The sequence below is a fragment of the Myotis daubentonii genome, chromosome 10 (assembly GCF_963259705.1).
Source record: "Myotis daubentonii chromosome 10, mMyoDau2.1, whole genome shotgun sequence".
Lineage (NCBI taxonomy): Eukaryota > Metazoa > Chordata > Mammalia > Chiroptera > Vespertilionidae > Myotis > Myotis daubentonii.
The window spans coordinates 28,654,331-28,671,367 of NC_081849.1; the positions used below are offsets into that span (position 1 = coordinate 28,654,331).

The 17,037-nt window shown below is 47.0% G+C and overlaps 1 protein-coding gene across 1 annotated transcript in view; it reads right to left on the bottom strand.

Annotated features, from left to right (window-relative positions):
• Positions 1–17,037, bottom strand: part of SLC13A4 (solute carrier family 13 member 4) — a 39,523-nt gene that overhangs the window by 1,314 nt on the left and 21,172 nt on the right. Inside the window, exons 7-15 of the mRNA XM_059711883.1 lie at positions 16,869–16,943; positions 14,970–15,154; positions 11,003–11,122; positions 9,817–9,918; positions 7,802–7,903; positions 6,938–7,035; positions 6,608–6,732; positions 3,308–3,469; positions 2,028–2,165 (exon numbers count right to left, since the gene is read on the bottom strand). Coding sequence (XP_059567866.1) covers positions 2,028–2,165; positions 3,308–3,469; positions 6,608–6,732; positions 6,938–7,035; positions 7,802–7,903; positions 9,817–9,918; positions 11,003–11,122; positions 14,970–15,154; positions 16,869–16,943 — 1,107 coding nt within the window. The remainder of the gene's footprint in view (positions 1–2,027; positions 2,166–3,307; positions 3,470–6,607; positions 6,733–6,937; positions 7,036–7,801; positions 7,904–9,816; positions 9,919–11,002; positions 11,123–14,969; positions 15,155–16,868; positions 16,944–17,037) is intronic.

Here is a 17,037-nt window from a genome sequence, read left to right on the forward strand (position 1 = left end):
GTGGCATGGGACTGTAAAAGGACAGGAAAGCAGAGAGGACGGGGTGGGGGTGGGGATAGGAGTGGGGGGCCACTGGGAGAGGCCTGTTAGAATCCGAGGCCTGTTAGAATCTGCTCCACTTGGTAGCATTCTCACAGTCAAGGAGAAGGCCTGAAAGTGTGTACTCAACACCAGAGATTTGAACATTAAGAGTTACAGTTAAAGGGGTCCTGCTGCCACATGATAGGGAAATGTGTTAAACAAAAGTACCCAGGTCTCTGCAAGGCAGGAACTTCTCAGAGCCTTTCAAGTGCCAACAGGTGTGGGGGACTTGTAGGAGGGGCTATGTTCCATGGAGCCTTTGCCACTGTTCCCCTTTTTTATTTTTCTCAAGTGACTGAAGTTGTATACCTTGGGTATACCCTGGGGAACGGGTCAGCTGCCCCTGCTCAGCCCTTTCATGGGAAGGTGACATAGACATGCTAGCTTTGCTTCTTTCTTCTGAGGGAATGTCACCCCAGTGACTCTGACCGCTTCCATTTCTGCCACAGCCTTGACACTCCCAGGTGAGGGGGATGTGAGGCATGATGGATGGCACAGCCAGGGCCAGATGGGAAAGTGTACAGTAAGGCTAGCTGGCACTCTACCAGGGTGTAACCAAGCACACAGGGTGTAGCCACAACAAGCCCACTAGCTGGCGTTGAGTTGGGAAAGTTGCAAGGGAAAAATGAATGCTAGGAAATTGTTCCAAGCAAATGAGTGGATGTGCCCCCTCTCTGCTTTCTGGGGCAAGCACTGGATGAATTAGTCATTCTGGTCCCCTAGGCCCTTTGGGGTGGAGAACTGCCCATGCTTCCTAGCAGGTGAGTGGGGGGCGGGTTCTAAAGGAGCTAAATTAAGATCCAGAGCTGAAGGGGGCCACATAGAGCATCTAGTCTGAACCTCCTCATTTAGCAAGTAAGGAAATTGAAGTTTCAAATCAGGGCCCCAGTAGGGAATAGAACCCAAGACTGGCTCACTTCTTGTCTTCTGGTATTTTTGAAAAGTACTGCCTCTGATCCTTTGATTCCAGGATAGCAGGCTGTGATGAACGGTGAGGGCACACAGCAGAGAATGCAGGGTTACAGAGTTGGGGCAGAGCTCAGGATGAGAGTGAGAGTTGTGCAGTAAGATAGGGAGAGGGGTGGCCATGGCCTCCCTTCCCTGAAGTATCACAGATGACCTAGGTGAGCTGTTTGAACATATATCTGCCACCAGCTTGAAGCTCACTCTTTCTTTCCTCCATGTGATACTTACAGGGCTGCCGAGAATGAGTTTGGACTCTAGTGAAGAGAATTTTTGAGACCCTCAGCAAGGGTCTAAACAAATCCTATTTCAGACAGTCAGGCCCCAGCCATCTATATTAATCTTTTTCATCCTGCCCCAGCCCCCATCAGCCCTGGATATTGAGCAGCACAGTAGTGAGTCCAGTTTGAGGAGTGGAAGGTGGATATGCCCAACACTAAGATCAGCAGCAGGACGTCCCCTCACAGCTGTCTTCTGTAAGCCCAGCTGAAAACTCAGAAATGAGCTGTGGATGCTTCATTTGGTGATGTTGCTTCAGGAGTTTCCTGCCTGGGGGAGTGTTCAACCAAAGAGCCTGTTCTCAAAGTACCTTTTACCTTCAGTTCATACAGTTACCCAGACTTCACTCGTAGGAATAAACCAGCTGTTTGAATGACTATCCCACTGGTCCAATGAAGAAACTGAAGCAAAGACTGCAAGCTCATGCCTTCTAGAACTGGGATATGTGTCTGGCCCAGCTCTCTCTGTCCACATCCCCACTTTCTCCCAGATAAGGGTTGGTTAGAGCACATTAGAGCTCTTCTTGGTGCTTATGGACCAACCCTAAACCTTTTTTACCAGTACCATTCTCTCTATCACACTAGATTAAGTGTTAACAGTCCAAGGACAACTGCTACAAAATAATAAACTTCAGGAGAAGCTGTGGAGCCAGTCATTCCCGTCCTGGCAGCTGGGCCTGGCAGGAAGAGGCACCCGTGACTCACCATGTCTTTGATCTGGCAGTGCCCGTAGCTAAAGACGATGGCATTGGGGGGATTGCCCACAGGCAGCATCACTGCGAAGGAGATGCACATGGTGACGGGGATCAGGGTGTAGAGGGGATTAATGTGCAGCGTTTCAGACTAGAGGGAGAGAGAATTCACAGAAGCATTAGCAGTGACAGTTGACTTGCATTTCTGTGCTTTAAATGATGGCTTGGTGCTGGCCAACCTTGGCTGGACACCTTGTACTAGGGTTGGTTAAATCACTGCTCTCAATGGTATGCAGGGCTGACCAAGCCAAACCTGCTCATGCTACACACTCACCATGGAAACATGGGCTCTGAATTACTCCTAGGAGGGTGCTGGCCCAAGAAAGTGGTTTTTAAATTTTATTTTTTAGCTGAGAAATTCTTTCTTCAAACACACATCTCATGAATAAGCTGCTTTGATTGAAGTAGAAATTCCTCACCCTTGGGTACAGAACCAGGGGGCCTTTTTTCTAGTTAAACTTCTTGCTCTATATGGATTTGAACCTGTCGGCTAGCCCTCCGTGTTGCCAAGTTTTAACTAAGCATATTTCCATGCTCACACTAATGGGATGCTGGAAGACAGAGGTGGAGGGAGGCATCTGAACAATGAGCAAAGAGTTTGGGGTTAGGAAGAACAGGAGGACATTGTTTTGTTGGGGGCAGGGAGGAGCCTTCATTTCAGATTGTGTCTGCTGCATTACCTTTGGGGTAGCTTAGCCAGGCTAAGACCTGGCAGCTGCTCCCCTCCCTGTTCTATTAATAACCAAGTGTTCTGAGGTCGTGGAATGAGGCTGGCCTTGCTCCCGATTCTCAGAACCTTCCGGACACTGAAATTGGGTGGAGGTGATGGCAGAGCTGTGGTCTTGGTCCTTGCGAGTGAGTGTACTTCTGGGAGCATTTTGTCTCCATTTTCTGTAGTTACTCCTCTGCACCTGCAGTTAGGTCTTATCTCAGGAAAGAAAGGTTGATGATGATTGTGGGAAATTGGAATCCTAGGGGTCGTAAGATTCATTTCCATACAGGGCTGCCCCTAAACAAATCTAGTCTTTTGGGAAAGGGTTTCTAGAACCTTCACTGCAGCTTATTAATTTATCTGTTTACTTAACAGTTGCTATTTGAAACAATTTTTCAAACTGTGGTTTGAACACCAATGATTGAAGGCTGTGAAACGGCCCAGAGGCAAGAGGACAGCGTGGAAGCTGCTCCCTGGTTCAGGCCTGCCACTGCAGACATGTGGGAGCTCTGCTTACTCACCAGGCTGCACAGGATGGGCAGGAAGATGGTGATGGTGGCTGGGTTGCTCACAAACTCTGTGACTATGGACACCAGGATGCAGGCCAGCAGGGTGATGGCCCACGGTGGGAGGCTGCTCAGGGACAACATCTGGTGCCCAATCCATGTGGAGAGGCCAGAGCTCTGTAGGCCAAGAGATGCAGTTAGAAGGAGGAAGAGCACATTCCCAGTGGAACTCCTGGACTCCAGAAGGTCAGGGATGGTGTGGGCTGGAGGGACCACAGGAGACACCTAACCTCCTATTTTCCAGCAGACTGGATCTGGCGGCATTCCTGATTTTTATGAATAGAACATTTTTGTAGCTCAGAAAATCCTTGTTTTATGATTGTACAACATTTAGTCTTAGGGTTTCCTGGTAGTTGCTGTCACAGGAATGGAGAGCCACCCACCCTAATTGCCATAATCCTTAGGACTTTGCCAGATGACTTGGCTGGGGTTGAAGATCTTTGGGGCAATCGGCTCCTCAACTTCAATCTCATTTCTCTTTCTCCCGCCTCTGACACTCTCACTCAAGTCCTTCTACTTTTGAAAGATTTCTCTTATCACCTGAGCAAGGGAAAAAACTAGGCATCTTTAGATAGTAACCTTCCCTGTGTTTTGAGGGTGAGTGGGCAGAGCTCAGCATTAGACGTTTTACATGAGTGATGAAGAAGAGGGGATTACAAGTCCGTCTCCATTTAGTGGGGAAGGCGCCACCTCACTGGCCTGAAAGCACAGGCATTCAGCACAACCTGTTGTGGGTTCAAATCCCATCAAGGCTGACATCAGGATCTACCATATGCCAGTGCCTTTTTGATGACAGACATGAAAGCATATTGCCACTCTTGAACCTTTTCCATTAGCAACATTTATACATATCCACTCCAGGAAATGCATTTTCCCATTTGGAATAATTCTTTGGGATGACAGCTGTTTGTTTGGCAATGGTGAGGCCTCTCCCGCTTCTCTCCCAAAATGAAGAGCATTATCTAGTTTTTGTACTAAAAACCGCAGGTTGCCATGTGCAATCTCCCGTTCTCCCTCCCTCTTCTCTCTTCTGTGGTTGCTATGCTCTGATTTTTCCTATTTACCCTGGAGACTGCAAATGCAATAAAGCAATGAGGAGTAGGGCAGAAAGCAAGGTGAGACGTTCTGTGATTCCCCGAGCTGTGGGCCTATTCACATTTTACAGTTAAAGACAGCCTCTCTTTGTTGTCAGCAGGCTACTTTGCCTCCTCTTCTCCAAGTTCAACGAAAGCTCATTTGATCTCCACAGCACTCTGGCCACCTCATGGCAAGCTCATAGACACCTGATGACTAGAACCTTCAGAATTCTCTCTGTTGTAGCCATTTTTTACCTTGGAGCACTTTCCTTTATTTTCCCCCTCAACCAACTGAGTATTGCAAATCCAACATGTGGGGACTAATCATTTCATGTTGATACAGAGCCTTGAGGCCCACAGGAGCTCTGTAATTGTTATCTCTTATAACATATTTAGCCCTGATCGCTGGGCAAAGATAGGAGGGAGAGCAGTTAGCTAAGTGGAAATCGTACATTTTTGTAAAGAAATAGTTTTACTTTTCATGTTATCCAAATAACACTGTAAGTACAGGGAAATAATTTAATGGCAGTTATTTTTCCCCAGAACTTTACACTATAATTTGAGATAAATTAGACTGCAAAGTTAGAAAAAAACACAACAAAGGAAGTCTTATTTAAATCCTCGGTATGAAAATATTTTACACTGTATTTTCCTCACTAATGTCAAGACAAATTATTTCATACTCGCTAGGAATCACATATATTATGCTTGAATGATATTATTAAACTAGTAGAGTCAGGGTTTACAGAAATATCTACTCTCTGTTGTTATACACACATAATTTTGGTTAAAAAGAAAAAGAGCTGGCCAGGCGGGGCTCAGAGGCCAAAACTAACAACTGAAATTCTTTAAAGGTAAGTATGACATCTGAACTTGGAATTATAAATATCAACAGCACATATGCAGCGTTGGTTGGAGGACTTAAGGCTTAATAGGGGCTAATAATTAAAAGAATGGAGAGTTTTAGTTTACTGCAATTCCAATATACATGTTGACATGAGAGCCAGTGAAGCCTTGTAAAAGCTTCCGTACAAATACAGGATGGTGCTTGGATCAGCCGTGAGAGATGGGGCTTGGGTACTATAACTGAGTTATTCTCACCACCTCTGGAGCATGTTTGAGTAAGGCCAACTGCAAACTAATGAGTCCCAAGAATAGAACCAGAATGGTAAGGGGTCCGTACTTCTGTGGGAATAGTGAAAGGGACTAAGGAGTTTTAGTTGGGGGAAAAAAATCTAGGGGGATTAGTAGCTGATATTAATTTAATAATTATCACCTAGGAGAAGTTTCCAGAGAGCAGAGGCAGAATCGTCAGCGGAAAGCATACAGAAAACCTGAGCTGAAAGTAGAGAATAACTATTCTTTGTTCCCTACTCAAGGACTTGCCCTGTCACCGGAGATGTTCAAGCCAGGGGTGTCACGGAAGGAAACCTCACACTGGGTGGGAGATGGGGCTCAGTGTCCTCCAAGGTTCCTTCCGATTGTAGGACTGTGACATATTGACGATGCAGAGAGCAGTGGCCCACAGTGAATGGGCCTTGATAAGTGAGCCAAGTTTAGGATGGGTTAGAGGCTGGAGGGAGAAAAGGTGTGACCCTTAGCCTGATTCATTCTTAGGGTTGTTTTCTATTTTAGGAAGGGCCAACACTTTAGGAAATTCATTTCTTTCTCACCAGCCCCCTTTAAAAGATCTCATCCCAAGTCCTCTTGATGAGGAAGTTGGGGCATTTACATCAGCTTTAGCATCAATTCTCCAAAGGGGCTCAGTATATGCATATGGACTGACTGAGGGACAATCCGAGGGGTGTCACTGGGGGCATCTCTGGGCCCTTACAGACATCTCCTGTCACCTCTGTCAAATCTGCAGAAGGTGATGGCTACAGAATCCAGTACACCTTTTGCTTGTGACAGTGTGGGCCCATCATGAGGTGTGAATGCTGTGTGCCATGACTCCCTGGCCCAGTTGATCTGTAACACTGGTCCCAGGAGCGCTAGCTTAGAAGCTCAGCGAGGACAGGATATCAGTTCCAGGCTGTACTGCGTCCCTTCCCAGTGACTTGGGTGGACATTCACCTCTCCCTCAGCTCCTTTGAATCTTCCCGCCCCAAACCGTATTGATTCAGTTGGTAAAATAGCTGGAAAGAAATCTGGCCCAAGAAGAAGAGAACTGAAGAGCTACCTTGCTGCCAGAAGCGAGAGCATAGCCTCCTCCCACCAGGATGACAATCTCCCAGGGCATGGTCTTCTGGAAGTCCTTCCACGTGATGATGGGCTCCATCCTCAGCGAGGGCTCCCCGTCCTCCCCTGGATCACAGGTAGACAGGGAGGTAGAGCCACGATGGGTTTGATTTGTGGAGAAAGGGGCTGAACTGAGGAATCGGATGGTGTGGGAGGCTGCTCTGCTATATTTGGGCAGAATCAGAGGGCTTGGGTCAAGCTCCTTCAGAAAATTCGGACTTGGGTATTATTTGACTAGAGCCAGCCCCAACGTCTTCCCTGGGACTCTCACCATCCTTCTTTTTCCCAAAGCAAGGCTTCTTCGCTGGAATCAGGAAGAGGAGGAAGCCGAGGAAGATGGAGACCGTGGCATCAGTGCGGTAGCCTTTCCTGGCAAAGAGACAAGCAAGCTGGAGGGGAGGCTCAGGAGCCCCTGGGGCAGCCCCAGGTCTCAGGACAGCCTCTCTGAACCCAAAGCCTCTTTGAAGGAAAGTCTACAGGGACAGTACCCTTCCTTCTTGCCAGGGTGCTGACTGTGCAGCAGTGGGTTTAATGGCAGTGGTTAGTACCTGGAGGCGCAGGGCCTGGCGAGGGTAGAAGACTTAGAATTTATGGGCCCGCTGTTGGGGCGAGTCCCAAGAGTGATAAGGAATTGCTTGGATGAAGGAGAATAGATGAGGATGGGTCCTCTTTCCTGCAAGGCTCACCTTTCCTTGTGTGTCTTTTCTCGAGTAAGATCCTGTGTTGGGGAGTTTGAGGCCTGTGGCCCTGGCCCTCAGGGAAGACGCAGGGCTGAGACAGGAGCCTCTGCCTTCCTTTCCCTCCACAGGCCTCAGCCACTCCCTGGCCATTGTCTTGAAAGTATTTTACTGATGGACATTTTCCTTTAACTCTCAGAAAAACCCATGAGACAGCTGAGGTCTTAAGAGCTTGCGTAACAAGGCCAAGTTCACACAGCTGGATACGTGACTCAGATCACATCCCTTCTTCCTCCTCACTGCTCGCTGCAGCTGCCCTGAATGGGACTTTCACTGGGACAGAGCGCCTTCCTGGCTTCACGTCTGTGTCTGTCCCTGAGAGTCGGGAGAGGGGGCAGAGGAAACTGCCTGAAGAGTTATGTGAGGGTCATTCTTAAGGAGGGGACTGTTTCACTTACTTTTCAAAGAAAGAATCCCAGCCAGGAACGAAGCCGGGCTCCCGGGTGAACCACAGCACGGTCATCAGGATGAAGAAGAATCCAGTCACCATTTCAGGGTAGCTGTGAAATGCAACAGTGACTGGAGTTCCTGCGAGCCCTGCCACTTGCTTTGCGATGCTCCTGTGTTCAGGGCTCCACACAGGAAGCACGAAGCACAGTTACTGCTCAGCCACTCTGCACCCTGGGGTGATGAGCCCAGGAAATGTTAACCGAGTTTACCAGCGATAGTTAGGTGGGGAGACAAAGATAACACATCACACATTTCTAAGGTAACTTAGCCTGCAGACTCTGTTGGTCAGAGCAGGAATTGCCACAACTTTTTTGAGCCAATATATCTCAGAAGCTTTACATTCGGTCATTCCTTTTAGCTAAGAAAATAACCAGAAATGGACATCAAAGCATTACCTATTTAAAAACACTTAAAAAAGGAAACACTCAGTGATATTCCACGACCTTGAATACATTTTAACATAACTTAAAATGAGATGCATCTAATAAAGAAGTTTCAACAGCAGAATGATTGGGCGATATAATGACCATCTAATGCTAAATATAAAACTTCAGTATGGAATGAATTTTACCATAAATACATAGAATTTTGCACAAAAAAAGCAAGGAAGTAACAGTCTATCACGTTAACAGTTGTTAACAGTTAACATTGGGATGCTGGGAATACAAGTCAGTGTTAACTTTTTCTTTACATTTCCCTGTATTTTCTAAGTGTTCTACAATGAACATGTATTCCTTTAATTTTTTAATGAAATATTTTTTAAAACGATTTTTTTATCATTGATTTTTTAGAGGAAAGGAGAGGGAGAGAAGATAGAAACATCGAGCATAGAGAAACATTGATCAGCTGCCTCCTACACGCCCCCTACTGGGGATTGGGTCCGAAACTCAGGCATATGCCCTAACCAGGAATTGAACCAGGGGTGGGCAAACTTTTTGACTCAAGGACCACAATGGGTTCTTAAACTGTACCAGAGGGCCGAAACAAAAGCATGTATGGAGTGTTTGTGTGAACTAATATAAATTTAAAGTAAACATCATTACATAAAAGGGTACGGTCTTTTTTTTTCAATAGTTTTATTCATTTCAAACGGGCCGGATCCGGCCCGCGGGCCATAGTTTGCCCACGGCTGAATTGAACCAACAACTCTTGGTGCACGGGATGACGCTCAATCCATTGAGCCACACTGGCCAGGGGACATGTATTCCTTTTAGAAATAAAGTTTTTTTAAAATAAAGCTTTGCCCTGGCTGGTTGCTCAATGGTTAGAGTGTTGGCCCACAGACCAAAGGGTCACGGGTTCGATTTCCAGTCAAGGGCGCATACCTGGGTTGCAGGTTTGATCCCCAGCCCCAGGGTGAGGATTAACAACAACAAAAAAATACAGTTTAAACCTGAGTCCTTTTACCCAAAGTTATAAATGCCAATTGCCATAAAAGGTCACTGTAGGAAAGGTGATAGAAATGGCTCTAAAACAGCTGAAGTGTAAAATAAAGAAAAGAAATGGCCGAGGGTTGGTGAGTGAGTTCTCAGACTCTGTCTTGGAGTCTGTATTTGATGCTGCCCGGTGCTCTGTAAATACAGGACAAAGTCCCAGCTCCCCAGGAGCCCCGCTGAACCTGTGGTCTGGGCAACGCAGGGAGTCTTTCCTGACCTTAGAGAATTAAACCAAGAGGGTGGCTGTCCTTTGGCTTGTTCTTTGTCCTCCGGGTGCCCCACCTATGACACTCCACCCCCTCACCATGGCCATACGTCAGACTCGGGATATAGTGAAGGGGAAGGGTGGCCACCTGGAATCTGAGCCAGCGAGACTCTGGCAGCAAGAGGCATCTCTAAATGCCTGGATTTATGTTTGGGGGCCTCCCCCAGTTCAAAGGAGTGTCAGAAGCAAGGCTGCTTCTGTGCTGGCCTCCCCAGCCATGCTTTCTCTCCCGGAAGAGAGAAGGTGAATGGCCGATGCTTACCTAATGGCTCCCAGCTTTTCATATTCCTCTCGGATCCTCTTCTCTGATAGCTCTTCCCTTTTGGTCTTACTCTTCTTGCTCAGAGAGCAGGTCTCTTTAAAACTGAGAAGGGAAAATAAGCAAAAGAATAAAGGAAACACTTCTGCCCACAGGACATCAAGTATTCAGCAAATACTAAATGACTGGCTTGCTCTGATCACCCTTCTCTCCACTCACACGCTCTGCCCCTTCAACCCACCTGTCATAATTTTCATTTGCCAAGTTACACAGCCTCTCCCTAGCCTTTAGGTCATGCATCTAGTATTTAATCAATGTGAAGTTACGTCTTCCAGACTCATGCAGGTTGCTTCTACATACTTGTCTTTTGCATAATTAAGAATGTGATGGGGCATTTGTGTGTAGATGTTTATAGACTTGTGTCACACACAGATATGTGTGTGTGTTTATCTGTCTAGAGACAAGACTGGGGTGAAAGTGAATGTTGGTTTTCTATTTGCAGTGCTGGAGGTATAGAAGTATACAGTTATCATGGATTTGACAGCACTCTCTGAGTAAGAAAATAAATAAGTCAGCTCAGAGAACATTCCCTGACCGATGGGAGCATTGGATCCCATGGGCTAATAGCAAAACTCCATATATCCTCCCTTTATGTGCGTGAAGCGGGTCACATTTGGAGCAGACCACTGGTTGTGAAGAGAAGGCTTGCTGAGCAGGTTAATGTTAGCAATAACATTGCAAGAGGAATGCCCCACTTGTTATTTTGAGGGAAACGAGCATATTCCATAAGTATAAATCACTTGTGTCTACAAAATTAAGCCTAAGGCAACTTCTACTTGTTATCCTATTTCTTTAGAAGTTAGTTGAAATTACTCTATATGCTTTGAGAGCAAAGAAATGACATGAAACACTCTTCAATTCAGACTTTCTTTAAAATGACATTTCCCCTAACCAGTTAGTTGTAATTAAGAACACGTTGTTGTAGAGCTCATAGTGAAGTGCAGGGCTCATCACTTGGTGGAGCATCTAGGACAGACAATGCCCGACTTGCTGTCCGGTCCACTGTGTTCTCCTAGGGGCATCCTCTGTGGTTCCTCAGCAGCTCCCTCTTGATGGCCCTCCAGGGCTGTGCTGTGACCTTGGGTGAACAGGAGGGCCTCTGCCTCGCTGGCAGGGCCCTGGGACTCACTTGCAGCCCAGGAAGAGCCAGTGCATCCAGAACCAGCTGACCACCAGCATGATGAGGGAGATGGGGAAGCTGAAGAGGAACCAGGTGCCAAAGTTGACCACCTCTGCGGCTGGATACTGGCTGGAGGGGAAAGAACCAGGTCAGCGATTAGAAACCGTGGATTTGCTTGTGGCATTTTGGGGGGTAATAAGCTAAGTGCTCCTTAAGAAGATAGACAGCAGAGATAATGATAACAATATGGTAAAACATGACCTCACGTATTGGGCACTTGCAAATGTTTAGAGCCCAGCCAGGAATTATGAAGTAAGCAGCTAAAATGGTATCACTGAAGTGTATATACTTTGCACTCAGGAGAATCACTCAGGAGTTGTTTGCTCTTAATTTACATAAAGATTCCGATAAATTTCCTCATCTGGTTTTCAAGACAGAGAATGGAGAGTGCAGTCTGGTATACTTTTGGAGTTTTGATTGGGGGATGCAGAGCATCAATCCTGGAGAACTTTGGACTCCGGAGCCTCATGGAGGTTCCAGGTGTTAACTGTGCGCAACGGAGAACCAAGACTTGGAATCTCCAAATCCTTCATCAATCCTTTATCTGCTGCTGTCTTAGGATGCTCGGGAGGTGGCTCAGGACTCCTCATTCATCATGGGGCAGAGCTGAGGCCCCCAGCCCAGATGGTGTTTCCTGGGAAACCAGGATGGACCACATGTGAGCCATGACTTTAGCCTAGCAATGCCTGTGTTTCTGTACCCTTGGGCCTTCTTGCTAGGGCTGGGCATAGAGCTCCTCTAAGGAGGGAGCAGACTGTGCCCCTGTTTTCATGCTGGGCCCTGCATGGAAAAGAGAGGGTCCAAGAGCAGGCTCCCCACAGAGTGCAATAGAAGCACAGGATGTAAGCGTATTTAAGCTCCTCTGTCATCACAGGGACATCTACTCTTTTGCACTGTGGCCTGGTCATGGACCTACCTTTACTAATATCTGTGTGACTCTTGATGAAGTGATGACAGCTTGTGCCCTCCCTACAGGCCAGAGTGGGTCACTGACAGTGGCTTTGGGAAGAGGGCTTTTGGATCTAGAACGATACCCGAGGACATAAATCATTCAGTGACTCACTGCCCTGGGCTAGTGGCACAAGTCTGTTGCATCATCTCTCCTCTCTATACAGAAGCCGAGGCCCTGCCCCTGTGCCCAGAAAAAGGAATGGACTTTTTTTTGTTTTTTTAAACTCTCGCCAAGGATATGTTTGATTTCAGAGAGAGAGGAAGGGAGAGAGAGAAACATAGATTGGTTGCCTCCCATATACGCCCTGGCTGGGGATTGAACATGCATCCTAGGCATGTTCCCTGACCAGGAATCGAACCCTCAACCTTTTGGTCTACAGGACAACACTCCAACTAACAGAACCACCCAGATAGGGCAGGAAAGGACTTTTACAGTATTTTAAGTAGATTTCATGGATAATAAAACAACTAATTTGTAGGTTTTTGAAACAGCCAAAATGAACTCTGGTGGTAGTCTGTTCACCAATGCAAAGAGAACGCAGTGGCACTTTCAGACCAGTGGGACCCAGGGAATCCACCTTCCTTTCACAGAATCCCTATTGCCCAGGTAAGCCACAGTTATGAAGAAATGTACCACTTGCCACTCAAGAAGTAGACTAAGGAAATATTAATTGCCCCAACCACAAAGTGAACCAGAAATTAAAGAGCAAAAACTCAGAGCCTGGACAGAGTAATATGGTGTGAGGGGTTCATGAAGCTCAGATCCGGGGGATTAGGTCTTAAACTTTCATTGGTCCTTTCTCCTCCCTACTCCCTCCATCCCTCCCCTTTTCCATCCTCATTTTCTTCCTGTTTCTGCTAAAATGCAAGATGTGTTTCACCCTAGCTCATTTGGCTCAGTGGATAGAGCGTCAGCCTGCCGACCCAAGGGTCCCAGGTTCAATTACGGGTCAAGGGCACATGCCTGGGTTGTGGGCTCGGTCCAACGTGCAGGAGGCAGCCAATCAATGGTTCCCTCTCATCATTGATGTTTCTGTCTCTCTCTTCCTCTCCCTTCCTCTCTGAATCAATAAAATACATATATATATTTTTAAAAAGATGTGTTTCTTCTCTTGTCTGCTCTGGATCCCATCCCTTCTTGCTTTGCTAGTGACATCACTCTGTTTACCCCGTCACTCCCAGCCCTTTAGTTCTCCTCTCATCTGGATCTTCCTGTCAGCACTTAAAAGTCTCCCATCTTAGCAACCCCTTCTTGGCCCTACTTCACTCTTCCTTTATTATGCTCTCCTCTCTTCACAGCTGACACCCCATCTCCTCACCTCCTCTTACTCTTCACCCCACTGAAACTGGGCTTCTTTTCCAATCTCTTGACCAAATGGCTCCTGCCTCGATCGCCAGTAGCCTCCATGCCCCCAAATCAGATGGGTACAGTTCTGTCCTTATTTTGCTTGATCATTCCTTCCTCCTTGAAACATCTTCCTTCGGGTAGAATGACACCAGATTTTCCTCTTTCCTGTGTGATACTGTTTTGTTCTCCCTTTCGTAGTCTCCTTTGAACGCTTGAGCTTAATATTTATGCCCCCGCTCTTCTTATTCTATGTGTTCTTCCTGAGAAATCCCCTTCACTCTTATGGCTTCAATTTCCACATGCGCACCACCAGGACCGATTGCTATCTAATTTGTGGGGCTCGGTACAAAATGCAAATGTGGGGCCCCTCATTCAATTACTATTAAGGATTTTCAGATGGTGACAACAGAGCAAGAAGCCCAGCGTGGGGCCCTTCTGAGAATGGTGGCCCTGGGACTGCACAGGTTGCACACCATGGAGACAGTTGCGCAGGCCACAGCAAGTCTGTGCCAAAATCGAACCAAATCTATCCGTGAGCCTCAAAATTTCTCCCGAGATTCAGAGCCGTGTCTCCTAACCGGACATCTCCATTTCTATATCAACATTTCCTCCTCTCTCCCCTCATTTAGGTTGAGAGCGACTCTGTTCTCCCAGCTGCTGAAGCCACGAGCCTGACAATTAGACCTGGCCTTTCCCTCTCAGGCTCTTTCTAATCCTACCAAGGCCTGTCAGGCCTACCTCTGAATACCTCCCAAACCTGTCCTCCCCGCTGCACTGTCAACCAGGCCACCATCAGCTCTCCTGGGCATCTGCAGCCGCGTTCCAAATGTCTTCCTGCTGCCTTTCTCATTTCCAATCCACTCTTCTTTTTAAAACAAAAAATCCAAAATGAGCTTTTAAACTATAAACCTCATCACCTCACTCCAAGCCTAAAATTCTTCAAGGTTCTCATGGCCTTTCGAATGGAGTCCAAGCTCTTAGAGGGCCTGGCGAGGTCCTCTGTGGTCCGCCTGCCCACCTTCCTGGCCTCCTTTGCCCTCTTTCATTTTCTTTTACGTGCTCTGCTCTCTTGCTCTGAGCCCTCCTACACGCTGTTTGCTTTGGCTGGAAAATCTCCCTTCATCTAGTCCACTCCAACTCCTGCTTCAGGTCTCTGCTTTTTTTAAAAATATATATTTTATTGATTTTTTACAGAGAGGAAGGGAGAGAGATAGAGAATTACAAACATCGATGGGAGAGAAACATCAATCAGCCGCCTCCTGCACACCTCCTACTGGGGATGTGCCCGCAACCCAGGTACATGCCCTTGACCGGAATCGAACCCGGGACCCTTCAGTCCGCAGGCCGACGCTCTATCCACTGAGCCAAACCGGTTTCGGCAGGTCTCTGCTTTTTGTCGTCGCCTCTTCGGGGAGGCACTGGGACTGGGAGACCTCCCCCAGTGGGGCTCAACCCTGCCCTTCTCCAGTCACATTCACCTGTAATGACTTGGTCATCTCTTTCCCTCTTGCTACAGAAACTGTTCTAGTCCCATTTTCTGCTGTATCCTTAGCACCTCGTCACATTCCTGACACATGGGTGGTTAGTAGAAATTCGTTGACTAAGTGAAGTACTTACTTATTGAAGTGTTCCAAGAAAATGAGGCTGGTGGAGGTGCCAATGATGGTGGTCAGGCCCCCGATGGTAGCAGCGTAAGATATGCTCAGAGACAGGCACTTGCAGATCATTTGGTCGTGGTGGGACTTGTACTTTCTGTTCAGTTCCTGGTTCCTGGGGCCGGACGCCGGGACTAGTGGCTTTTCCTACCGAAGGAAAATCAGTGAATCTCCAACCCAGCTCGGCTGTCTGGCACATAAAGCATGAAAAACAGGGCACCGTGGTGCAGTGGATAGGGTTCGAACCTGGGAGTCAGAGCGACAAATCCCAATGTCAGTTCTACCATTTTCCAACTCAGCGGCCCCTCCGAATTGCACTTTCTTCTATAAAATGGGGAAAATCCTATTTTCTCTGCTAGATCGTTGTGAAGAATAGATGAAGTAATATATACAAAGCACTTAGAACACTCCCTGGCACTCAATGGATGATAAGCCATTATTATTTTTGTTGTTGTTAATGTTATTATTAATATGTCCTATCTGTTACTTGAACGCCAATAAAACTGGTTGCTCTCCACTTAGTGTCTGAATAGCAAATGGAAGAAGGTTGATCTGTGAGGAGTTAGAGTGACACCCTGATTGGGAGATGACTGAACAATAAGCCTTGGATTACAGAAGGAATCCAGCTCTCATTGGGCAGAGGGTCAAAGTGTGTGACTCTCCTCCTTTCCTCCCTCACTCATTTCTCCTTCGTGCCTACTGGTTTTTACTCCACACTTTCCCCCTCCTCCTTGCATATAAGCCTCAGTCTTGCCATGGTCCTCTCAGGCCCTGCTGGTCCAGATGATGGCTGTTCAGGGTCACAGGTCGCTGACCTCTGGTCTCAAGTGTGAACTATAGAAGCAAGTGCCGCCATCCCCCTCCAGGCCTGGCCATCCCTTATGAGTCTTCCTGAGATTAGGAACAGCCTGGTGCAAATGTCAGGCCAGCTCATAGGTCAATCATGAGGAAGAGGCCACGGTGCCACATTTCTCAAAGCTCTTAACTACTTCCCTATCTTCCTAAGAGGGCCCAGGTACTTCTGGATTTTTCCAAACCTTCCTGAAAGATTCACTGATTGTCAGAGCTGGAAGAGACCTCAGAGATTCTCCAGTCCAGTGGTTTGCCACGATCCTTTATTCTAATGAAATTTTAGATGGACCTCCAATATATAAAATGTAAACGTGGCACTTAATTGGCATACGTCTGTTTTATAACCTAGTGTATACACATGTGGTCAGGGAGACTTGGACTTGGGTACATGATTTCATCTCTCTGCTTCATTTGAAACAGGGAGGCAGGGTATTCAAAATTCCTACCTCATTGAGCCAAGACAACAGAGAAAATGCTTAGCATAAGAAGTGTTTAATAAATGGTGGCAGTTATTTATGATGATGTATAGTGGATGATAATTGTGATCATGTTGATAAACACACACATTTGAATCAAAGATTAGAAGTGGCAGTTGTGATTTTATACAGCTTCAACATCTATTTTACTTCTGTATTTAGTTTAGTGGTATAGTATCCGAAAAATCCCATTCTCACAGAAAAACAGTTCCCTTAAAATCTCCAGATGTTCAGATATTTGCAGTGTCCCTGAAGCACAGTGGAGGAATAGTTTGGACACCTTCTGAACAGGATCAGGCCTCAGCTTTTATACTTAAAGAAGCTGGGGCTCAGACAGTACAGTGACCTGCCCAGTCAGCAGTGAGTTAGATGTTTTATCTCCATGGCACACGCAGGCCAGACAGGGATGTGGAGGAAGATGGTCTGGGGACAGCTCCCTAGCTTGACACCCTCACAACTTCAAGACCAGTGCCCCCTGGGGAGCTCAAGGCATTTCATAAGGCAGACAGGGCCAGGAGGTGCAATTTAATTACCTGGGATGGGTGCTGCTTGTCTGGGTGGTTGGCTGTTTTCACAGGGTTGGTGATCGTGGGTGCACCATTCAGGTTCTGTTGGGACAGAGACCATGACACTGTCAGGAGGGGGATGTGGTGGGCCTCGAGAAGTACCATTTAGCATCCCAGGGCACCCCCCGCTTCGGTA